The 26564-nt window shown below is 43.5% G+C and overlaps 1 protein-coding gene across 6 annotated transcripts in view; it reads left to right on the top strand.

Annotated features, from left to right (window-relative positions):
• Positions 1 to 26564, top strand: part of kctd15 (potassium channel tetramerization domain containing 15) — a 77841-nt gene that overhangs the window by 38815 nt on the left and 12462 nt on the right. For all 6 annotated transcript variants that reach the window (XM_062961553.1, XM_062961548.1, XM_062961552.1 and 3 more), the window contains exon 3: positions 20722 to 20866. In XM_062961553.1, the coding sequence (XP_062817623.1) occupies positions 20722 to 20866 (145 nt within the window). The remainder of the gene's footprint in view (positions 1 to 20721; positions 20867 to 26564) is intronic.

Genomic DNA, 26564 nt, shown 5'->3' with positions numbered 1-26564 from the left:
AGCTTTTCCACTTTTTGATGAAAGAACCAATTAGGAAATGACATTGATAACCCAGGAACAAAAATCGTGTCGCGTAGTGGAAACGGAGTACGTGGCCGTGCTTGATATTGTCATTATTCGGCGGTTCATCTTTGGAGCTGGGTGTTAATCGCGCGCAGAGGCGGTCCAACCATGAGGCGAACTAGGCACTTGTTGTAATTAATCACCTTGATTAGCATTTAATGGCCCTGTGGCTTCAAGGCCTGGCTTCTTCTTGCCTGGGAGAATCTTTTTTTGGGAGGTGTTAGCTGTCCCTGATTGTTTACTGTCTGGATTTCTTCTGTTTTCAGAGTGTTGTTCTTTATTTATTGTCCTGATTTTAGAGTTTTTTTTTTTTAATACTGAGGGCTATCTGGGTTATCTAAGTCCACACTGCCCTATATCCCTGTTCAATGTTTAGTGCTAAATTCGCAAATACAGTAGAGTCTCACTTATCCAACATAAACGGGCCGGCAGAATGTTGGATAAGCGAATATGTTGGATAATAAGGAGGCATTAAGGAAAAGCCTATTAAACATCAAATTAGGTTATGATTTTACAAATGAAGTACCAAAACATCATGTTAGACAACAAATTTGGCAGAAAAAGTCGTTCTATACGCAGTAATGCTATGTAGTAATTACTGTATTTATGAATTTAGCACCAAAATATTATGATATATTGAAAACATTGACTCCAAAAATGCGTTGGATAATCCAGAACGTTGGATAAGCGAGTGTTGGATAAGTGAGACTCTACTGTATAGTAATTCCTACATAACATTACCATGTATTGAACTGCTTTTTCTATTGATTTGTTGTAAAACATGATGTCTTGGTGCTTAAGTTGTAAAATCATAATGTAATTTGATGTTTATTAGGCTTTTCCTTTATCTTTCCTTATTATCCAACATTTTCGCTTATCCAACGCTTTTATTTTTCAGTGATTGGTTTGGGGGGGGGGGGGGGGCAAAATTCTGTTCGCCTACACTTGAAAAATACCTAGGGCCAGCTCTGATCGCGCGGGATGGAAAAGTCAATAAGTGAAGAAAAAGAGAATAACTTCAAAGTGCGGGAAGCGGAGCGACGTAGGTGTTCCGTTTGAAACTCTTGTCAGAAAGTGTCACGACCCAGGCGGCAGAGGCACCAATAACCATACACAGAGGCCAGAATCTAACTAATATCTTTATTGAAGGAATATATAAAGTTAATAAAAACAAGTATAGAAAATAGTCCAGAATTAGACCCTTCAGGAAAGGTCAGAATTAGTCCAAAAAGGCAATGTCCAATATGAAATATTAAGGTCCAAAGTTGTAATCCAATAACCGAAACACTCACTTTGCCAAGCAAAGTGAGGGGAGATGACAAGGTCCTTAGTCCATAAAACTTGAGCGTGGCTAGGAAATAACTTGATACTTGAAACAAGGCTTGAACGTGGAACAAGGTAACTAAGAACAAGAACAAGGTCCGTGGAATAACTTGGTAAAATCCGTGAAACAAGGCAAGGATTAGTCCTGGGAAACAAGGCAAAGTCCGTCGGTAAACAAAGGCTGGGAAGCAAGGCGAAGGCTGGATAGCAAGGCAAGGCTTGAGCTGAAGCGAGGCTTGAATCGGAGCGCGCTGTCCAGACACAACTCGCTCCGTAGGCTGACGAATTGACTCCGCGAAGTTGCTACGCGGGCAAAACACCTATATAGAGTCCAACTTTCTCACCAAAGCGGTTCTCTGGGAATCAGAAACGAAAGCTAAACTCTGAGACCAGATGTTAAACTCCTTAAAGATTCTCACGAGAACCAATGTTAATTGGCAACATTCTTAGCTGCTATCCTCGCACTCCTGCGCGAAGCTGAATCCAAACTTCTCTGTTGTTTACAAAACTCCCGGCGCAAGAACACGGGAGAAGTAGGCTCTGGGGTTGTTTGACATACTTCTGGGGCACAACTTTCTTGCAGGTGCAAGGTTTCCAGATCTGCCTGGGAAGGATCTGGCTGAGAGGAATCCAGTTCAGACTGGGAAGGTAAAAAACCCAAGTTTTCATCTTCATCAGGGATTACAATGTCCTGAGCAGGACTACAAGGCCCATGGTTCATCACACTATCCCCCTCCTCAGGGCCCCTCCCAAACTGGGGTCCTCTCCCCGAGGCGCGAGGTCGCGGTTTGGTGGGATAGGTCAGATGGAAGCGACGGGTTAGATCAGGAGCATGGACTGTGGAGGCGTCTTCCCAAGAGCGTTCCTCAGGGCCAAAACCCACCCAGTCAATGAGATATTGTAGGCGGCGGCGATGAAAGCGAGAATCCAAAATGTCCTCAACCTCGAACTCCTCCTCCCCATTCATCAAAACAGGAGGGGGGGCCGGTTGGTCTGTATCAGGACGCACACCATCCGCCGGAAGGAGCAGGGAACGGTGAAACACTGGGTGAATGCGCATTGAACGCGGAAGTTGGAGTTTGAAAGTCACGGGGTTTAATTGCGCCACCACTGGATAGGGGCCAATGAAGCGGGCATCTAACTTCCGGCATGGGCGGTGGGAGGGCAGAAAGCGAGTGGACAGAAAAACCCGATCTCCTACCTTGATTTCGGGGCCCGGCTGGCGGTGTTTGTCAGCGTGGCGTTTATAGTCCTCCTTGGCTTGGTCCAGTTGCTGGAGCAAAAGTTGTTGCACCGCTGTGAGTTCCTGCAGCCAATCCTCTGCTGCGGGAACTTCTGAAGTTTCAATGACAGGGGGAAAGAAACGTGGATGGAAACCGTAGTTTGCAAAGAACGGCGTTTCTTTTGTAGAAGCTTGAACTCCATTATTGTAGGCAAACTCAGACAGTGGTAACAGAGAAGCCCAATTGTCCTGTTGGTAGTTTACATAACAGCGAAGATACTGCTCCAAAGTGGCATTGGTGCGCTCCGTTTGCCCATCTGTTTGGGGATGATGAGCTGAAGATAAGCGAGAGTCTATGCCCAGTAGTTTTTGTAGTGCCTTCCAAAAACGAGAGGTGAATTGAGATCCACGGTCTGTGACTAAACTCTTGGGCAATCCATGTAGTCTGAAAACATGCTGAAGAAATAGATCCGCAGTTTCTTTGGCCGTGGGGAGGCCTTCGCAGGGAATGAAATGGGCTAACTTGGTGAAAAGGTCCACCACCACTAAGATCGTGGTGAATCCACAGGAAGGTGGTAGGTCAGTGATGAAATCCGCGGAAATTATTTCCCATGGGCGAGATGGGGTAGGAAGGGGGTGCAAAAGCCCTGAGGGCTTCTCCCTTCGTATCTTGGAGCGCTGGCATACTGGGCAGGTGTTGACATATTTTTCCACATCCTTGCGGATCTTGGGCCACCAAAAATCTCTTAGGATCAAATGCATGGTTTTAAATAGTCCGAAGTGTCCTGCTGGTTTGCAGTCATGACACAGACGAAGCGCTTTTTCCCTGCCCGGTCCGGGTGGGATATAAACATGATTTCTATAGCAGAGCAGCCCATCTTTAAGCGAAAAGGGAAAATGCAGACCTTGGCGAAGTTGGTCCTGCGCCCAGGCATCTGCTTGCTGACTAGCCCTGATTTCTTGAGCACAGATGGGTCCTGGAGTAGGGGAAGTTGAACCAATGGGACTGGATTTGGTGTTCCCCACTGTGAGCGTGGCAAAGTTCTCAGGTTGTAGCAGTTGGGATTCAAAGGTCTCCTTGCGTCCTGCAGCGTATTCCGGTTTACGTGACAGGGCGTCTGCTTGCTTGGTTTGGGCTGGGGTCACATAATGGATCTGGAAGTTGAAACGTTCAAAGAATAAAGCCCAACGTTGCTGCCTCTGATTTAGTTTGCGGGCAGTTCTTAGATGTTCTAGATTACGATGATCAGTGTGGACTTCAATGGGGAATTTGGCCCCTTCTAGCCAATGTCTCCAAGTTTCAAAGGCTGCCTTTATGGCCAGTAGTTCTTTTTCCCAAATGGTGTAATTCCTCTCTGGTGTGGTTAATTGACGAGAATAAAAGGCACAGGGGTGGAGGTGATCTCCCACCGGTTGTAAGAGTACAGCCCCAATTGCCACATCAGAGGCGTCCGCTTGCACCACAAAAGGGGTTCCAGGATTTGGGTGCTGTAGAATTGGCTGGGAGGTGAATAGTTTCTTCAGTTGCTGGAACCCTTTCTCTGCTTGATCAGTCCAGCGGAAAGGCTGCTTTCCACGGATGCAGCTAGTGATGGGGTCGGACCAGCGGGCAAAATCTGGAATGAACTTGCGGTAGTAGTTCGCGAACCCCAAGAAACGCTGCACCTCTTTCTTGTTAGTTGGCGCCCGCCATTCCAATACTGCTGAAACTTTGGCTGGATCCATGGAAAGCCCTAGAGGCGAGATGCGGTAGCCAAGGAAATCTACCTCTTGTAGATCAAAAGCGCATTTTTCTAGTTTGGCATAAAGTCCATGATCCCGCAGTCGTTGCAACACCATTTTGACGTGGTTCTCATGTTCTGATTGTGATCTGGAAAACACCAAAAAAATCGTCCAGGTAGATTATCAAGAATCTGTCTAGATAGTCCTGAAAAATATCGTTGACAAAATGCTGGAACGTTGCGGGAGCTCCGCATAAACCGAAATTCATAACTCGGGACTCGAATAATCCGAATTTAGTCTGGAAGGCGGTCTTCCACTCGTCCCCTTCTCTGATGCGAACTAGATTATAGGCCCCCCGAAGATCCAGCTTGGTGTAGACCTTGGCTCCTCGAAGTCGGTCCAGTAGATCCGAGATTAAGGGCAGGGGATAGCTGTTCCGCTTGGTGATATTGTTCAATGCTCTGTAGTCCACCACCAAGCGTAATTCCCCTGACTTCTTCTTCACAAACATCACTGGGGAGGCGGCTGGGGATTGAGAGGGTCTGATGAACCCCTTGCGAAGGTTTGTCTCTAAGAATTCCCTGAGAGCTTCTTGCTCTGGTTCAGTCAGGGAGTAGAGATGCCCTCGCGGGATCGGGGCCCCCTCCACCAAGTCAATGGCACAGTCATAAGGTCTATGTGGGGGTAATTTTTCGGCTTCTTTCTCATTGAATACATCCCAATACTCGGAGTACTTCTTTGGCAAGGTGATGATGGGCTCGGAGTCTGTGGCATGGCATACCTTGGCTACGAGGCAATGGTTTTGGCAGTACGGTGAAGCAAACTGCAGTTCTCTGTTGGACCAGGAGATGTTAGGGTCGTGGAGTGTCAGCCATGGAATTCCCAAAATCACAGGGAAATGGGGAACCTCGGTAACAAAGAAGGAAATCTCTTCCATATGTTCCCTTATCCACATCCTGGTGGGTTCCGACCACTGGCTTACGGGGCCCGTCTTGAGGGGACGGCCGTCTATGGCTTGCACCACACGGGCATTCTTGAAATCATGATATTGTAATCCCAGAGAGTCGGCATACTCTCTATCAATGAAATTGTTGGTAGCTCCAGAGTCTATCATGGCGTGGATCATGACGGGTCCCCTTTTTGCTGACCATAATGTGACCACGAGAAGGAACAGGACCCCGGTTGGCGGCTCTTGGATGGATTTTTTGACCGGGTTGGCGAGCCTCTCTACACCCGGTCGTTGGCTTCCCCCGCCGGCTGTGTGCCAGTCGGCTCAGACGCCTTCGACTCCGTGGAGGACGCCGCCGCAAGCCGGGCGGCAGGCTTCCCTTTGGCTGGGCACTCTCTGGCGAAGTGGCCCCCGTTCCCGCAGTACCAGCAGAGGTTCAAGCGTTGACGACGGGCCTTCTCGGCGGCATCTAGTCTGGGACGCACATTGCCCAACTGCATCGGCACCTCCTCGCCTCCTCTGGGGTATGGGGTTGGCGGCGGGGGTCTCCACACCGGACGTGGCTGAACACTGGCGGGAGCGGGGGGTTTTGCCCCGGCTCTACCGCCCTGGCCTCGAACCCATTGTTTCCTGTTGGCAATCATGACTTCAGCCCGTAAACATTGATCAATGAGTGCCTCGAGGGTCTGGGGAGGATCCACCTTGGAGATTTCTTCCAGCATTTCAATGTTGAGACCCTCCCGAAATTGTCCTCTGAGGGCTACATCGTTCCAGCCGGTGTTGTGGGCCAGCACGCGGAACTCGGCTATGTACTGAGACATGGGTCTGTCTCCTTGAAGGAGGCGCCGGAGTTTGTGACCGGCTGCCTCCAAATTGTCCTCGATTCCCCAGGTCTCCTTAAGGTGATCCAAGAAGCGTTGTGCTGAACTTAGGTGGGGGGAGGCTTGATCAAACAGGGCCGTCGCCCAGCTAGCCGCTGGTCCGTCTAGAAGACTGTAGACCCACGCCACCTTGATGTCTTCTTGGGGAAACTCGGCATCACGGGCCTCTAGATAAGCTTGACATTGGCGGCGGAAAACATGAACCTTAGCAGCTTCTCCAGAAAACTTGGTAGGCAACGCCATGGCCGGGAGGCGAACTCCGCGCTCCCTCAACCCTTTTATTTCTCCATCCTGCGCGTTGAGTCTGTCACGGATGCGGTCCACTTCGTCCTTGCTGATGGTGTAGCTGAGCGGCTGTCCAGCCGGCGCGGCTCCGGTAGACATCCTGGCCTCGGTTAGTTGGTGCTTATGGGTGGCGGAGTCAAACTGTCACGACCCAGGCGGCAGAGGCACCAATAACCATACACAGAGGCCAGAATCTAACTAATATCTTTATTGAAGGAATATATAAAGTTAATAAAAACAAGTATAGAAAATAGTCCAGAATTAGACCCTTCAGGAAAGGTCAGAATTAGTCCAAAAAGGCAATGTCCAATATGAAATATTAAGGTCCAAAGTTGTAATCCAATAACCGAAACACTCACTTTGCCAAGCAAAGTGAGGGGAGATGACAAGGTCCTTAGTCCATAAAACTTGAGCGTGGCTAGGAAATAAATTGATACTTGAAACAAGGCTTGAACGTGGAACAAGGTAACTAAGAACAAGAACAAGGTCCGTGGAATAACTTGGTAAAATCCGTGAAACAAGGCAAGGATTAGTCCTGGGAAACAAGGCAAAGTCCGTCGGTAAACAAAGGCTGGGAAGCAAGGCGAAGGCTGGATAGCAAGGCAAGGCTTGAGCTGAAGCGAGGCTTGAATCGGAGCGCGCTGTCCAGACACAACTCGCTCCGTAGGCTGACGAATTGACTCCGCGAAGTTGCTACGCGGGCAAAACACCTATATAGAGTCCAACTTTCTCACCAAAGCGGTTCTCTGGGAATCAGAAACGAAAGCTAAACTCTGAGACCAGATGTTAAACTCCTTAAAGATTCTCACGAGAACCAATGTTAATTGGCAACATTCTTAGCTGCTATCCTCGCACTCCTGCGCGAAGCTGAATCCAAACTTCTCTGTTGTTTACAAAACTCCCGGCGCAAGAACACGGGAGAAGTAGGCTCTGGGGTTGTTTGACATACTTCTGGGGCACAACTTTCTTGCAGGTGCAAGGTTTCCAGATCTGCCTGGGAAGGATCTGGCTGAGAGGAATCCAGTTCAGACTGGGAAGGTAAAAAACCCAAGTTTTCATCTTCATCAGGGATTACAATGTCCTGAGCAGGACTACAAGGCCCATGGTTCATCACAGAAAGGGAAATGAAAAGAGTGATGGGAAGCAGGGGAAGGAGCGCGGAGGCCGAGGGAAGGCTGTGTTTGAGTTGGGGTCTCGCTTTCCCCGACGACGTCGGAGGATCAGGGAGCGCTTCTGCGCATCGGAGAGAGAGAAGTCAGCGGAGCCGGCCCGTGGGGAAGGAACGAGAGAGGAGACAGGTTGGGGGGTTTGTTTAACCAGGCCGTGTTTCAGGCCCCCCATTTGCGTTACTTGGAACATAAAAGAGCGGTGGGACCCCGGCGTCGCGAAACGAGACGATTTATGCGGAGAATGAGAACAGAGGCAGGTCTCGAATCCCTTCCCTGCGTGGAAGGCACACCTGGAAAAGAAGGGCTTGCGAACGTTCATCAGCCAGGAATCAATCCAAAATGGGGAGAAGGGGTATCACATGGGTCCCATGAAGCCCCCCATTTTCCGCCCCTTTGGACCCCATTTGTACAAATCCCATACAATTTTAGTCCATGGACTGCATGGAGCGCCGTTACCCTCCCACTGGAGCAGTACCTATTGATCCACTCACATTTGCATATTTCCCAACTGCTAAGGATGGCCGAAGCTGGGGCTAACAGTGGGAGCTCACCTTGCTTTCTGGATTGGAACCTCCAATCTTTCAGTCAGCAAGTTCAACAGCTCAGCAGTTCAACCCGCCATCAGATTGTCTGCTTTGAACTGGATTATATGGCAGTGTAGACTCAGACCCAATTACTTCAATTGCTTCAAACTGGATTATATGAGTCTACACTACCATATAATCCATATTAATCTGCTTTGAACTGGATTATATGAGTCTACACTACCATATAATCCATATTAATCTGCTTTGAACTGGATTATATGAGTCTACACTACCATATAATCCATATTAATCTGCTTTGAACTGGATTATATGAGTCTACACTACCATATAATCCATATTAATCTGCTTTGAACTGGATTATATGAGTCTACACTACCGTACAATCCACATTATCTGCTTTGACCTGGGGATTATATGAGTCTACACTACCATATAATCCATACTAATCTGCTTTGAACTGGATTATATGAGTCTACACTACCATATAATCCATATTAATCTGCTTCGAACTGGATTATATGAGTCTACACTACCATATAATCCATATTAATCTGCTTTGAACTGGATTATATGAGTCTACACTACCATATAATCCATATTAATCTGCTTTGAACTGGATTATATGAGTCTACACTACCATATAATCCATATTAATCTGCTTTGACCTGGGGATTATATGAGTCTACACTGCCATATCATCCACATTAATCTATTTTGAAATTACAAAATGAAGTGGACATCAAGTTCTCCTAACGGATGCTCTGCAATCGTTTGATTCCACAGCTTACAGACCATTGTTTAGGAGAACTTGATGTCCACTTCATTTTGTAATTTCATATTTTTCCATTAATTGCGACCATTCTAATGCCATGAAGGAGAAGTCAACTTGCCTTGCATTTTATTGGCACCACATTGCTTGGACGTGTTATATTTTTGGATAGAAATGCTTGCAGACAACAAGTTGTGCCTGTCAATTGAAACGTCTACTTTCCATTGGCTTTGTTTCCCATCGGGTGCATTCGGGGCCTTCGGTTGCCTCCGCTTCCACCGTCTCGGTGTGACTTGAGAACTCCCAAGGTCTTTTTTGGGGACCGATTTCCCTCTCCTTCCGCACGGGTTTCGTCGTCTCTATAATGGGAAATCCTAATTGGATTCATTATTCAAATGGAGAAGGGCGCTGCGAGTACTTCTCGATTCTCTTTCATCCCTTCCTCTGTTGTTACAGGAAGTTGGAGTGAATATATATATATATATATATTCAATCACAACTTTGGAAAAAATCATTTTTCTGAGCAGCTACTTGGGCGCATTGACTTTTGAAAAGGTGTGTTGATGGTGTGTATATATACCCCAGTTCACAATCTGTGGCGTGTGCATATGCATATTATATATCTAGCTATATATATAAAAGAGTGATGGAATCACGGCACCAGACAAAACAACAAAACTACAGGCCCCCCAACCTCGAAATTTGACAACACAACCCATCATCCATGCCTCTAGGTTGATACAACAAAAAGAAAAGAAAAATAAAGTCCTAATTAGAGGGAGAGGAATAATTGCTTTTATCCAATTGCTGCCAGTTAGAAGGCTAAGCTCCTCCAACTTGGTCTCCTAGCAACCCAATCAAAAATAATAAAAAACACTAAAAAATTAATACAATAAAATACTATAATAACATAAAATAACTAAAAATAATACAAGAAAATAATAAAATATAATAAATAAAAAGATAACTTACAATAAAGTTAATTAAAAAATACAAATAACGTCAAATAAAAATTACACAACAATTTTTAAGCAATACCACCACCACTTTGCCACAGCAACGCGTGGCCGGGCACAGCTAGTATATATATAAAAATGTAATGTACGTTTGTAGGACTGAGTAAACAACAAAACCACTGAACCCAATCACGCCAAATTTGGCCGCAAAAGACATAGTCATCCAATCTATGTCTTTCAAACAAAAAAACTTGGAAAAGAAAGTCCAAATTAGAGAACGAGGAAGAGCCGTTTTCAACCCTGGTTGCTGGTCAGAAGGGTAGGCCCTGCCCCCTTTAGGCCCCGCCCACTTCATCTCCTAGCAATCCCGTCGGCCACAGTGGCGCCAGGATACAGCCAGGGTTCAGGCTTTTGAGGCTGCAAGGCTATTCACTGCTATTCCACCTGGCCAACAAAGCATTCCCATAAGCCACAGCAACGTGTGGCTGGGCACAGCTTGTGTGTGTGTGTGTGTGTGTGTGTGTGTGTGTGTGTGTGTGTGTGTGTATATATATATATACATACACACATATACATATATATATATATATACACACAAACAATTTCATCCATAGATTGGTGCTGAGACAAACGGTTTTAACTGCCACTTTCATCTCGGAGAGGGAGGGGAGGAGCTGACTGGAAATAGTCAGGGAGGAAGCCTGATTATTTGTAAGTTATTTGCATATTTAAAGACTGTTTAAAGGGACTTTTTATTCCCTAATATTCTCTGTGTGAATTCAGAAAGACTGCTATATATATATTGTTGCCCTGTTTCAACTTTTGAACTGAAGTAAAGATACTGTTACTTGTTACACAAGCCTGAGTGACACTTTATTATACTGCAGGGTTTATCTTGATTCAGAAACTGGGGTAAAGCTTCTATTTATATCTACAACCCCCAACAGGTATGTTTTACTAAATATTCAAGACTTTGACCTGAGTATCGAGTAGGTCCTTATGTGACCACTGAGCTTTAGAACCAGTAGTAAGTCTGGAATGAAAGGAACTTGTCGGCTTGTAATGTTACACATTTTGGAAATATATTCCTCCCAAATAGAGAGGCGACGACACAGTCCTATCACGTACGGATATCACTTCTTGCCAAATCCACTTTCTTTGGAGATCTCCTCCCTTCGGTCTCCATCCTTGTGTGCCAATGTGGCAGTTTTGCACCTCTGGAGCTGACGAGCAAAGCGCAGTTGACAAGCTTGAGCGGAGAAAGGTTGTCAGCTTTGCTTTGCCTTCTTTGTTGTGTCTGGACCAGAGCAGCTAGACTGTGTGTATGTGTGTCTTAAGGAAGGAAGGAACGAAGGAGAGAAAAGGAGAAAGTGAAGTGACGGCAGAGCGATGGGCTTTGAGGCACACAAGCCAATGAAACCAAATGAAAATCCGGAAGGACGCGTCTCAGAGCTCATTTCCCGTAAACGCACAATTAGGAGACGACTTGACACGGGGCGATAGGCAGTGTCTGCGCCATCCATTTTTCATGAATGTAAACAGATAAATTATAAATAGCACAAATATTACCAAACGGTTAAATATTCATCACATAATTGCTGGAAATTAACGTTCCGGGTGCCCACTCTGCAGCTCAAAATGCTACTGTCATCAGAAGGAAAGTATAGATATTAGAGTTGTGTATTCGTGTGGAATCGCTGTTCATTTCGTGTAGTTTCATTTGTTTTGTCTCGTTTTCGACATGGACCACCAATACGACACAAATTTTCGTCTGAATAACGAAAAACACGAAAAATTTTCGTGTCGATGGGAGGGCTTCCGAGGCTCACCCCCCGCCCCCTCGGTTTTTGGGCTAGAGGGGTGAAAATTGCCATATATGTATGGCATTTCGATCTCTTTTAACCCACCAACTTTTGGATCTTCCCCAGAGTACTATATTTATTAATAATATTATTATATTAACCCCCCTTTCCACAGATCAGATCTAACCCAGAGGCAGATCCCTCTGGCAGGCTGAGGTCAGATTCCCAGATCCTTCTTTTATATATATATATATATATATATATATATATATATATATATATATATATATACACACACACACACACACACACACACACACACACACACACACATACACACACACACACACACACACACACACACACACACACACACACACTAGCTGTGCCCGGCCACATGTTGCTGTGGAGGCAAGTATGTATGCAAGTATGTATGTTGTAATTCGTCACCTTGATTAGTATTGAATGGGCTTGCAGCATCAAAGTGTGGTTGTTTCCTCCTGCGGGGAAATCCTTTGTTGGGAGGTGTTAGCTGGCTCTGGTTGTTTCCTGTCTGGAATACCCTTATTTTCAGTGTATTGTTCTTTATTTACTGTCCAGATTATAGAGATTTTTAATGCTGGTTTTGTTCATTTTGATGGTTCTCAGGAACCCAATAATAATAACAACAACAACAACTCTGGGCTCCTTCATGTGATGGAATCCTTTGTTGGGAGATGTTAGCTGGCTCTGGTTGTTTCCTGTCTGGGATATGTCTAGCTGTGTTCAGCCAAACGTGTAAGCCCACCCACCTGGCTAACGTCACCAAGTTTCCCAAGGTGGCTCTGCGCATGTGTGGTTTGTAATTTTTGGTTTTGAGGAGTTTTCTGTAATTTGGACCTAATTTTATAGGATTTTTTTGATGGAAAGACATAGATTGGATGACTGTTTTTTGTGGCCAAATTTGGTGTCATTTGGTCCAGTGGTTTTGTTGTTTACTCCATGGGAATTATGCACTATATATATATATATAGCTAGCTAGCTAGCTAGCTGTGCCCGGCCAGGCGTTGCTGTGGCGAAGTCTGGTGGTATGGGAAATAAAGTATTGAGGAATTGGTGGTATTTAAGGTAAAGGGTAAAGGTTTTCCCCTGACATTAAGTCTAGTCGTGTCTGACTCTGGGGGTTGGTGCTCATCTTGAGTCTACACTGCCATATAATCTAGTTGAAATCAGATAATATGTATTTTATAGGCAGTGTGGAAGAGACCTGATTGAAGTGGCCCTGGGCGGAGTGGGTTGCTAGGAGACCAAGTGGTTGGAGCTTAGCCTTCTAACTGGCAGCAATTGGATAAAAACAATTATTCCTCTCCCTCTAATTAGGACTTTATTTTTATTTTGTTTTTGTTGTATGAACGTGGAGGCGTGGATGAGGGGTTGTGCTGCCAAGTTTAGTGTTTCTGGGATGTGTAGTTTTGTTGTTTTGTCCTAGGCCGAAATTTCATTACCCTTTTATATATATAGATTAATACCCACTGGTACACATCAGCTGTAAGCCCTCTGTCACTACCTGCTTATTGTTATGTGGCAGAAACTAAACGAAAGCAAGCACGATTACTGTTGGGCTTTCATTATCATGTTGTCTATCGTTCCATACGAAAATGTCGTCATTCGTTTTGTGTAGACGGATGGTTGAAACAAAACAATAGCATGATGGAAACGAAGGAAAAATTTCCACACACACCTCTAATAGATACGCATTTTCTGAGATGGCCATTCGTAAGGAAAGAAGAAAAAAAGGAAGGAAAAGGGCCACAAGTTTAGAAGTATTGTTATTCCTGTTTAATTGTGCGGTCCTTACTTTGAAAGTAGCTGTTCTCCTTCAGAAACTGAATCGGGTGAGACTCGGTGAGAGATGCATTGAAAAGCCAGAGCCAAATGTGTTGCAGGATGACGTCTCTCCCGCAAAAACGAAGTTTTGGGAGTTTAATAAACTTTTCTGATACAACCAATTAGGAAATGACGTTTATAACCCAGGAACAAAAGATAGGATTCTGATTCCGTCCTACTTGGCATTCCTGCGCTCCTCATTTCCTTCCAACGTGTCTTAATCGTGTTGTGGATCTGGTGGCTACGTGGTGGCACCTGCCGGGAGCGGAGGAGGCGTTTGTCCGCCTTGGCCGAGGGCAGGAGGGCGGTCAGGGCAGCGCAGCCGGGCCCCAGATCCGTGGGGAGATTCGCACAAGAGCCTGAAAGGCAGCAACAGCCCCGGCATCGGCCCCGAGGGCAGAAACAGGCAGGTTTAGCAGAAGCTCTGCCTTTGCGGAGGAGGAGGAGGAGGATGCGAGGAAAAAGCCTGGGAACAGATTCCTATCATTGCGCCTCCAAGTTGCCTGTCAACTCATGGCCATCCCTTGAATGTTGTATGGTTTGCTCAGGCCCAGAATCAAAGGTGGTTTAGTCAACTCCTTTCTCTGAAATAGAGCCCAACACACTTGGGATTCCTTGCAGTTCAACCAGTATGTCCACATGGCGATGGTGATGGTGATGATGGTGGTGGTGGTCATGATTATAATCATGATGGTGATAATGGTGCTGATTATGATTGTGATGATGATGATCGTGATAATGGTGGTGGTGGTGGTCATGATTATAATCACGATGATGGTGATAATGATGGCGGTGCTTATGATTCTGAGACTTTTCAACCATATAAACATCTTGAAAAATAAGGTCTTAGAATCATGGTTGCTATGTGTATAGATATGTGGATGGATAGATAGATAGATAGATAGATAGATACAGTAGAGTCTCACTTATCCAACACTCGCTTATCCAACGTTCTGGATTATCCAACGCATTTTTGTAGTCAATGTTTTCAATATATCGTGATATTTTGGTGCTAAATTCGTAAATACAGTAATTACTACATAACATTACTGCGTATTAAACTACTTTTTCTGCCAAATTTGTTGTCTAACATGATGTTTTGGTGCTTCATTTGTAAAATCATAACCTGATTTGATGTTTAATAGGCTTTTCCTTAATGCTTCCTTATTATCCAACATATTCGCTTATCCAACATTCTGCCGGCCCGTTTATGTTGGATAAGTGAGACTCTACTGTAGATAGATAGATAGATAGATAGATAGATAGATAGATAGATAGATAGATAGATAGATAGATAGATGAGTGGATGGATGGATGGATGGATAGATTGATATGGTTGCTATGTGTATATGTATGTGGATAGATAGATAGATAGATAGATAGATAGATAGATAGATAGATAGATAGATAGATAGATAGATAGATAGATAGATAGACGAATGGATAGATAGATAGATAGATAGATAGATAGATAGATAGATAGATAGATAGATAGATAGATAGATAGATAGATAGATAGATAGATGAGTGGGTGGATGGATGGATGGATGGATGGATGGATGGATGGATGGATGGATGGATGGATGGATGGATGGATGGATGAATGGATAGATTGATAGATGGATAGATTTTTGGTTGGTGGTGCATTTTCAACTATTGATTGAGGTTCCGGGTTTCAGCCTGCCACTTTTGGACTCTCGCTTGCTGAGATGTATAGACATACGGTTAAATTCCATTAAAATCATTTGTAACGATTCAATGTAAGCTTAAATCCATACGTTAAAACAGAGCTACTTTTTGCCCATCAAGAGTTGCAAAGCATCTTTTTTCTGAACAAGTATGAAAACAATATTGAAATGTTCTGTATAGATTGCCCTGAACAGGGAAGCCAAGGAGGGAGAAAAGACAGGCAGGAAGGATCCCTTTCTTTCTTTCTTTCTTTCTTTCTTTCTTTCTTTCTTTCTTTCTTTCTTTCTTTCTTTCTTTCTTTCGCCCACGTCACTTTCTGGGAGTTCCAGCCGGCATCTAATCATCGCAGGCTGTAAATGTTCTCCAAGTTTGCAGCATTGCTCAATTAATTCAGTACAAGATTGGAGCGCGAGGCTTATCAGCCTCTCCTCCGCTAATTGATTCCAGTTTAAACCAAAGAACAGGAAGGAAGGAAGTTCCAGGCCCACAGAGTTAACCCTTCCTTGGGCAGGCTTCCCGGGACAAGCATGACTGTCTCCCAAATAATAATAATCATCATCATTATCATTATTATAATGCCTTCAACAATACAACAACAACAATAATGTTATATGGCTCTATATTGACTATGTAATGGTTAGTATATATATTGACATTATTATTATTATTATTATTATTATTATTATTATTATTATTATTATTATTATTTGGGGCATTACACTGTCCATATAATGGGTGTACACAGACCTTCATAGTACTAGCATTGCATTATCATTATTATTATTATTATTATTATTATTATTATTATTATTATTATTATTTTATGACACAGCAAACAAGATAGATATGCTGGATTTCATATCACAAAATCACAAGTCGAACACTTCCCAAGTGTCTAGGACTGTGTGATGTATTTTCGGATGATGCTGCAGATCCCAGCAGGGTGGCCTTTTGCAGTTGTCAGATCGTGATTCTGTCAATGTCTATTGTTTCCAAATGCTGGTTGAGATCTTTTGGCACGGCACCCAGTGTGCCCATCACCACCGGGACCACCTGCACTGGTTTCTGCCAGAGTCTTTGAAGTTCAATCTTGAGGTCCTGATAGTGGCTGAGTTTTTCCTGTTGTTTTTCGTCAATGCGACTGTCACCTGGGATGGCAACATCAATGATCCAAACCTTGTTCTTTTCCACAACTGTGATGTCTGGTGTGTTGTGTTCCAGAACTTTGTCAGTCTGGATTCGGAAGTCCCACAGTATCTTTGCGTGCTCATTTTCCAATACTTTTGCAGGTTTGTGATCCCACCAGTTCTTTGCTGCTGGGAGGTGCTCCTTGAGGCATAAGTTCCAATGGATCATTTGGGCCACATAGTTGTGCCTCTGTTTGTAGTCTGTCTGTGCAATTTTCTTACAGCAGCTGAGGATATGATCCATGGTTTCGTCGGTTTCCTTGCAGAGTCTGCATTTTGGGTCATCAGCTGATTTTTCGATCTTGGCCTGAATGGCCTTTGTCCTGATGTCTTGCTCCTGGGCTGCAAGGATCAGGCCTTCTGTCTCCTTCTTCAGGGTCCCATTCGTGAGCCAGAGCCAGGTCTTCTGTTATTATTATTATTATTATTATTATTATTAATGGCCTTTGTCCTGATGTCTTGCTCCTGGGTGCAAGGATCAGGCCTTCTGTCTCCTTCTTCAGGGTCCCATTCGTGAGCCAGAGCCAGGTCTTCTGTTATTATTATTATTATTATTATTATTATTATTATTATTAATTGCCTTTGTCCTGATGTCTGATCTCTTTTTTCGATAGAGTTACGAGTTGGGTCGATACAGGGAATGCCGTGGATGTAGCATATCTAGATTTCAGTAAGGCCTTCGACAAAGTCCCCCACGACCTTCTGGCAAACAAACTAGTAAAATGTGGGCTAGACAAAACTACGGTTAGGTGGATCTGTAATTGGCTAAGCGAACGAACCCAAAGGGTGCTCACCAATGCGTCGTCTTCATCATGGAAAGAAGTGACAAGTGGAGTGCCGCAGGGCTCCGTCCTGGGCCCGGTTCTGTTCAACATCTTTCTTAACGACTTAGACGAAGGGTTAGAAGGCACGATCATCAAGTTTGCAGATGACACAAAACTGGGAGGGATAGCTAACACTCCAGAAGACAGGAGCAGAATTCAAAACGATCTTGACAGACTAGAGAGATGATTGGCCGAAACTCACAAAATGAAGTTCAACAGGGACAAATGCAAGAGACTTCACTTCGGCAGAAAAAATGGAAATCAAAGATACAGAATGGGGGACGATGCCTGGCTTGACAGCAGTGTGTGCGAAAAAGATCTTGGAGTCCTCGTGGACAACAAGTTAAACATGAGCCTACAATGTGATGCGGCAGCTAAAAAAGCCAATGGGATTCTGGCCTGCATCAATAGGGGAATAACGTCTAGATCCAGGGAAGTTATGCTCCCCCTTATTCTATTCTGCCTTGGTCAGACCACACCTGGAATACTGTGTCCAGTTTTGGGCACCGCAGATGAAGGGAGATGCTGACAAGCTGGAAAGCGTCCAGAGGAGGGCAACTAAAATGATTAAGGGTCTGGAGAACAAGCCCTATGAGGAGAGGCTTAAAGAGCTGGGCATGTTTAGCCTGCAGAAGAGAAGGCTGAGAGGAGACATGATAGCCATGTACAAATATGTGAGGGGAAGTCATAGGGAGGAGGGAGCAAGCTTATTTTCTGCTGCCCTGCAGACTAGGACGCAAGGGAACAATGGCTTCAAACTACAGGAAAGGAGATTCCACCTGAACATCAGGAAGAACTTCCTCACTGTGAGAAGGGCTGTTCGGCAGTGGAACTCTCTCCCCCGGGCCGTGGTGGAGGCTCCTTCTTTGGAGGCTTTTAAGCAGAGGCTGGATGGCCATCTGTCGGGGGTGCTTTGAATGCGATTTCCTGCTTCTTAGCGGGGGGTTGGACTAGATGGCCCTTGAGGTCTCTTCCAACTCTACTATTCTATGATTCTATGATTCTATGCTTCTTGCTCCTGGGCTGCAAGGATCAGGCCTTCTGTCTCCTTCTTCAGGGTCCCATTCGTGAGCCAGAGCCAGGTCTTCTGTTATTATTATTATTATTATTATTATTAATGGCCTTTGTCCTGATGTCTTGCTCCTGGGCTGCAAGGATCAGGCCTTCTGTCTCCTTCTTCAGGGTCCCATTCGTGAGCCAGAGCCAGGTCTTCTGTTATTATTATTATTATTATTATTATTATTATTATTATTATTATTAATGGCCTTTGTCCTGATGTCTTGCTCCTGGGCTGCAAGGATCAGGCCTTCTGTCTCCTTCTTCAGGGTCCCATTCGTGAGCCAGAGCCAGGTCTTCTCCTTATCAGCTTTTCCTTCAATTTTGTCAAGGAACTTTCCATGCAATGTTTTGTTGTGCCAGCTGTCAGCTCTAGTTTGTAGTGCGGTTTTCTTGTACTGGTTTTTTGTCTGCTGTGTTTTGAGGAGTTTCTGATTTTTGACTTCAATCAAAGCAGGTTCTTCACTTTATTGTTGTTGTTGTTGTTGTCATCTTCTCTTTAAAAAGACTCATCAGTTTCCAGGCTCCCAAAAAAGTTTCCGGAGTTTCTTCTCCTTGGCCTTCTTTATCGGAATTGCATTCGCTCTGTCTCTGTGACAAATAAAATATCTCTGTAATTAATCCAGAAGAGAGTCGAGATGGCACATTAATGAAATCTGCCGATGATTACTAAATTAGAAGGAACCGGGAAGGCCCGATCGGAGGAGCGATAGAGAGATAGCAAAGGGGGAAATTATACATGAAGTGGGAGAACAATGGCGCAACTTCAAAAAGCCTCCTCCCAGTCGGGGGCCCAGTTGCTCCCCAAACTCCCCAAATGGAAATGGGGAAAGGGGTCCAGACGGGACCCTCTTGCTTCCCGGGAGAGAGATGCAAAGGAATTTCAACCGGAGGAGATCCTTGTGCGAGAAAATCAGGGTGGTCTTCAGAGCGCTTCCAGATTTCTCGTGCTCCCATTTTGCACCTCTCCGAGTTATTTCAGGACATGCTTTTTGCAATATATATATATATATATATATATATATATATATATATATATATATATTCTTTGAAACTTTTTTTCATGGCCATTTGATGTGCAGCGACCATTTCTGGAAAGAGCATTGGCTTTTCTGCGAAGAATTCTTCTGCATCCACACTATAGTGTTAATGCAGTTTGAGACCACTTGAACCGCCGTGGCTCAATGCTATGGGATCCTGGGAGTTGTAATTTCGCTGGGCCTTGAGCCTTTATGGCACAATGCTATTTAACTGCCATGGCGCAATGCTATGGGACCCTGGGATTTGTAGTTTTGCAAGGCCTTGAGCCTTTAACTGCCGTGGCGCAATGCTGTAGGATCCCAGGAGTTGTAGTTTTGCAAGGCCTTTAGCTATGGCAGTTAAAGGCTCAAAGCTCAAGTGCCATGGCGCAATGCTATGGGATCCTGCAGTTTGTAGTTTTGCAAAGCTTTGAGCCTTTAACTGCCATGGCGTAATGCTATGGGATCCTGGGATTTGTAGTTTTGCAAGGGCTTGTACCTTTAACTGCTATGGCTCGATGTTATAGGATCCTGGGAGTTGTAGTTTTGCAAAGCCTCGAGCCTTTAAGTGCCATGGAGCAATGTTATGGGATCCTGGAAGTTGTAGTTTTGCAAGGCCTTGAGCCTTTAACTGCCATGGCTCGATGTTATAGGATCCTGGGAGTTGTAGTTTTGCAAAGCCTCGAGCCTTTAAGTGCCATGGAGCAATGTTATGGGATCCTGGAAGTTGTAGTTTTGCAAGGCCTTGAGCCTTTAACTGCTATGGCTCGATGTTATAGGATCCTGGGAGTTGTAGTTTTGCAAAGCCTCGAGCCTTTAAGTGCCATGGAGCAATGTTATGGGATCCTGGAAGTTGTAGTTTTGCAAGGCCTTGAGCCTTTAACTGCTATGGCTCGATGTTATAGGATCCTGGGAGTTGTAGCTTTGCAAGGCCTTGAGCCTTTAACTACCATGGCGCAATGCTATGGGATCCTGGGATTTGTAGTTTTGCAAGGCCTTGCACCTTTTCTGCCCAAGAAGGATGGTGCCCTTTGCAGTCTACAACTCCTAGGCCTTTCTACACTGCCATATAATCCGATTTCTGTGCGTTTCCCATTCTAGAGCCTCCTTGAGATGTTTGATCGTGTTTTTCCTTGATTCTCAGCAGCCAAGAATGGCATCAGGTGCTCTATTTTGTGGGGACAATATAATAAAAAATATTATGCGATGGAATGGAATTGGAGAGTTGGTTTACGAGGGAGCAAAAGTTCTGCCTTGGCATTTGAGGTTGGTCTAGATGATCTCAAGGGATGTCATGATGGGCTTCCTTCCCATCCATCAAAGCTGCTGTGATTCTCTTTCTAAATCCTAAATTCTATTTTCCCTTCCGTCCTTTTTTTCCCTTTTCCCAGAATAAGCCGCCTGTTTAATGGCACGGAGCCCATCGTCTTGGACAGTTTGAAACAGCATTATTTCATCGACCGAGACGGAGAAATTTTCAGATACATCCTGAGCTTCTTGAGGACGTCGAAGTTGCTGCTCCCCGAAGATTTCAAGGTAAAGCAGGCCGGAAACCTGGCGTTTTCTTACTCGGTTGCTTATTTCAGATCGAGCCCTTCATGTATTCTTTTGCTCTGCATTGTTATTGCACTTTGGATGCCCCTTTACCTGCCTGTTCCCATCCCAAGGCATCCTGGTAATATATTATTATTATTATTATTATTATTATTATTATTATTATTAGCAGTAGTAGTAGTAGTAGTATATTTGCACCCCAAAAGCACATTGGAAAGCTTCTTCAAAAGTTTAGGCATAAACCCAAAATAGATTCATCTTATTATTGACTTTGAATCTGCCATGAATTCTCCCCTTTTGCTCTCAATGAAGAGAGGGAAGCAGGCAAAGTAGTAGTAGTAGTAACAACAACAACAACAACAACAACAACAACAACATCTATGCCAGGAAATGATAACTATCTTTGCAAAGGAAGGAAAGTAGAATTTCTGCACGAGCATAGAGATTGGAACTAGTGGTGTGCATTTGTATAGAATTGCGGTTCATTTTGTGTAGTTTCATTCGTGTCGTCTCATTTTCGTATTCCTGTCCCGCTAACGAAAATGGGCCGCCTATACAACATGCATTTTCATCTGCCTTACTCAGCTTAGGGTGCCAGAATAACTGCTGTTCTTAATATTAATATAAATATTATTACCAAGATCCATTGATACACATCGGATGTAATTGGGAGGCACTGCTCTCCCAGACTCAGCTTAGGGTTCCAGAATAACTGCTGTTCTTAATATTAATATAAATATTTTTATTTAGACCCATCGATACATGTTGGATGTCATTGGGACGCACTCCTCTCCCAGACTCAGGGTGGCAGAATAACTATTGTTTTTAATATTAATATAAATATTATCGTCAAGACCCATCGATACACATCAGATGTAATTGGGAGGCACTCCTCTCCGAGACTCAGCTTAGGGTGCCAGAATAACTGCTGTTCTTAATATTAATATAAATATTTTTATCAAGACCCATCGATACACGTCGGATGTAATTGGGAGGCACTGCTCTCCCAGAGTCAGCTCAGGGTCCCAGAATAACTGCTGTTCTTAATAGTAACATAAATATTATTCTCAAGACCCATCGATACACATTGGATGTAATTGGGAAGGATTGCTCTCCCAGACTCAGCTTAGGGTGCCAGAATAACTACTGTTCTTAATATTAATATTAATATTTTTGTCAAGACCCATCGATACATGTTGGATGTAATTGGGAGGCACTCCTCTCCCAGACTCAGCTCAGGGTGCCAGAATAACTGCTGTTCTTAATATTAATATTAATATTTTTGTCAAGACCCATCGATACATGTTGGATGTAATTGGGAGGCACTCCTCTCCCAGACTCAGCTCAGGGTGCCAGAATAACTGCTGTTCTTAATATTAATATTAATATTTTTGTCAAGACCCATTGATACACATTGGATGTAATTGGGAGGCACTGCTCTCCCAGACTCAGCTCAGGGTGCCAGAATAACTGCTGTTCTTAATATTAATATTAATATTTTTGTCAAGACCCATTGATACACATTGGATGTAATTGGGAGGCACTGCTCTCCCAGACTCAGCTCAGGGTGCCAGAATAACTGCTGTTCTTAATATTAATATTAATATTTTTGTCAAGACCCATTGATACACATTGGATGTAATTGGGAGGCACTGTTCTCCCAGACTCAGCTTAGGGTGCCAGAATAACTGCTGTTCTTAATATTAATATTAATATTTTTGTCAAGACCCATTGATACACATTGGATGTAATTAGGAGGCACTGCTCTCCCAGACTCAGCTCAGGGTGCCAGAATAACTGCTGTTCTTAAGATTAATATAAATATTATTATCAAGACCCATTGTCACCTCTCGTTTCCTACGAAAATGTCGCCATTCGTTTTGTGTAGACGCACAGTCGAAACAAAATGATCGCACGAAGGAAATTTTTTCGCGCACATCTCTAATTGCAACCTCCTTAGTTAGGCTATTTAAGGAAGTCATTCATCTGTAGAAAGTGGAAATATTGCTGTGATTGGTTAAAGGTTTCCTGCTCCTCTCCTTTGGGTTTGCATTGGTCCAATTGAATGGCTTTGGGTTTGGATTGTGGCCGTTCTGTCTTTGCAAGGGCTTGGGCGCTTGGACCGGAGAGGCAACAGCCTAATAAACAGGTCTCTGTTGTTGTCATAGATACCAGGAAAGAAAAAAAAAGCCAGAGCCTCGAGCACAATCGGCTTTTTCTGCACTAATTTTGCCTTTCTCGTGTTTGGGCTTATTTATCACGATGCTAAAAAACAATTGAAGAAATGCATCCTTGGCTTTTAAAATTCAGGAACTGTTTTGCATGTCATTGAGTAGGACTTAAAGTCACTTAAGGATGCGTGGAAGTCGCATTGACCTGAACAACAAGCCCTTGTGCTTTCAATTGGGTTTATCTGAGGAGCCTTTTGATAATGGCAATGGGTCTGCATGGCGGTGGTGCCTTCCCTCCGGCACACCTTTCTTTCCCTTCAAAGGACATCCTGACACGACATTCGAAGGATATCTTTTCTGTTTGCAAGGCGCTGTCGTTGGTATTGTTTATCCTTTTATTTATTTACCAGTTGCTCTCCCTCTTTCCTTTACTCCTCTTTGGAAAGGATCCGTCTCGGAGAGAGCAAGCCTGTGGAGCAATTCCGGATGGTTATTCATTGAAGTATTGGGTGAATTGGATAGGAAAAACAGGGCTGCCTTTTCCAAAAATTAATGTTTTAATCCATCCAATTAGCCCGATGCATTTGGACTGAGAGATATTTGGCCAAAGGGAAAAGTAATTTGGAACATGCAGATATACTTTTTAAGTGTCTCCAAAGTGTACGATATTTAGAAATCCTTAAGTGTCTTCAAAGTGTACAATATTTGTTATTCTTAAGTGTCTCCAAAGTGTACGATACTCTTAGGTGTCTCCAAAGTATACAATATTTGGTTATCCTTAAGTGTCTCTAAAGTGTACGATATATAGATATCCTTAAGTGTACAATATTTGGTTATCCTTGAGTGTCTCCAAAGTGTACGATATTTAGATATTCTAAGTATCTACAAAGTGTACAAAATGTAGATACTCTTGAGTGTCTCCAAAGTATACGATATTTTGATATCCTTAAAAGTCTCCAAAGTATACAATATTTAGATATCCATAAGAGTCCCCAAAGTGTACATATTTAGATATCCTTAAGTGTCTCCAAAGTGTACGATATATAGATACTCTTAAGTGTCTCCAAAGTGTACGATATTTGGTTATCCTTAAGTGTCCCCAAAGTGTACGATATTTGGTTATCCTTAAGTGTCCCCAAAGTGTACGATATTTAGATATTCTTAAGTATCTATAAAGTGTACAATACGTAGATACTCTTGAGTGTCTCCAAAGTATATGATATTTTGATATCCTTAAATGTCTCCAAAATCTGTGATATTTAGATATTCTTAAGTGTCTCCAAAGTGTACAATGTATACTCTTAAGTGTCTTCAAAGTATACAATATTTGTTAGTCTTAAGTGTCTCCAAAGTGTACAATATTTAGATATTCTTAAGTGTCTACAAAGTGTACAATATGTAGATACTCTTGTCTCCAAAGTATACAATATTTGTTAGTCTTAAGTGTCTCCAAAGTGTACGATATTTAGATACTCTTAAGTGTCTCTAAAGTGTACAACATATAGATCCTCTTAAGTGTCTCCAAAGTATGCAATATTTGGTTATCCTTAAGTATCTCCAAAGTGTACGATATTTAGATATTCTTAAGTGTCTACAAAGTGTACAATATGTAGATACTCTTGAGTGTCTCCAAAGTATACAATATTTTGATATCCTTAAATGTCTCCAAAGTGTACAATATATAGATACTCTGAAGTGTCTCCAAAATGTACATTATTTAGATACTCTTAAGCAGTGGTTCTCAGCCTGTGCATCCCCAGATGTTTTGGTCTTCAACTCCCAGAAGTCCCAACAGCTGGTAAACTGGTGTTTCTTAAGTGTCTCCAAAGCATACGATGTATAGATACTCTTAAATGTCTTCAAAGTGTACTGTATATAGATACTCTTAAGTATCTCCAAAGCGTACGATGTATAGATACTCTTAAGTATCTTCAAAACGTACAATACATGCTCTGAAGTGCCTCCAAAGTGTACAATGGAAGAAGTGTTGCATTTGGGAGGCTGAGCCAGGAGTGAGCAACGGAGGAGGCCGTCACCGCCAGAGCCTTCCTGTCTTGCGCTTCCCTATTATCGCATCCACGGGTGTGTTGACGGTGAATATTAACGACCGTTCCAGTTGCTAATAAGATGAGACTCGAAAGTGCGCTCCCTCTGACAGGTGCCTTTCTTGAGAGAACCTTCCCCCCCGTTTAATACTTAATCCAATTTTCACATTTGTGCCGTTGTTGGCTTTCGAGAGCCAACTCTTTGCTTCCTTCTTCCAGATTTGTTCCATATCGCAAAATGTAATAAGTCTGAGCCCCGTATTTATAGGGAGGATATTCCTGAATATCACATGAATAACATGCAAAGCCATGGATAATAATAGCAAACCCTATTGAAACGAACGACGTCCTGCCTGGGAATATCAAAGGGTTGCAGACAACAGGCTGTTCTACCTTGCGTATGTTATCCGAAGCTATCTGTCTATCTTCTATCTATGGCTCGAGTTACACTTCGAAATTGTCCCTGTTCCAACTTACATGCAAATTCAATTTAAAAACCGATCTTGTTGGTAACTTGGAGACGGCCTGTAGTATAAATAGACTCTGGCTGTTTGCAGTCACTGTGGTGGCTATATAACGCAGCTGGGTTGCTGTGAGTTTTCCAGGCTGTCTGGCCATGTTCCAGCAGCATTCTCTCCTGACATTTCGCCCACATCTAAGGCAGCAAAAAAGCCTGTGATATGGTTCAGATTTGGAGCCATGGAGAAGAAGAACTCATGTTCCAGAAGCATTCTCTCCTGACGTTTCACCCACATCTATGGCAGGCACCCTCAGAGGTTGTGAGGATGCCTGCCATAGATGTGGACAAAACATCAGGAGAGAATGCTTCTGGAACGTGGCCATACAGCCCGGAAAATACACAACAACCCAATCCTGGGTTTTTTGGGGGTTTTTTTTGGCCCAATCACCATAAGAAAGGCACTAAAGTTTACTCTCTATGCTCTCTGTGTGAATTCAGAAAGACTGCTGTATATATTGTTGCCCTGTTGGATCTTTTGAACTGAAGTAAAGATACCGTTACTTGTTACACAAGCCTGAGTGATGCTTTATTATACTGCAGGGTTTATCTTGATTCAGAATATTTAAAGGGACTGCTTACTCTCTATGCTTGTTGTGTGAATTCAGAATGACTGCTGTCTATATTGTTGCCGTTTGAAATTTTGAACTGAAGTAAAGATACTGCTACTTGTTACACAAGCCTGAGTGACGCTTTATTATACTGCAGGCTTTATCTTGATTCAGAATATTTAAAGGGACTGCTTACTCTCTATGGTCTCTGTGTGAATTCAGAGAGACTGCTGTATATGTTGTTGCCCTGTTTGAACTTTTGAACTGAAGTAAAGATACTGCTACTTGTTACACAAGCTTGAGTGACGCTTTATTATACTGCAGGCTTTATCTTGATTCAGAATATTTAAAGGGACTGCTTACTCTCTATGCTCTCTGTGTGAATTCAGAGAGACT

This window comes from Anolis carolinensis, unplaced genomic scaffold (genome assembly GCF_035594765.1).
Source record: "Anolis carolinensis isolate JA03-04 unplaced genomic scaffold, rAnoCar3.1.pri scaffold_9, whole genome shotgun sequence".
Classification (NCBI taxonomy): domain Eukaryota; kingdom Metazoa; phylum Chordata; class Lepidosauria; order Squamata; family Dactyloidae; genus Anolis; species Anolis carolinensis.
The sequence above is the reverse complement of the archived record's forward strand: the minus strand, read 5'-3'. Positions and strand labels throughout refer to the sequence as shown.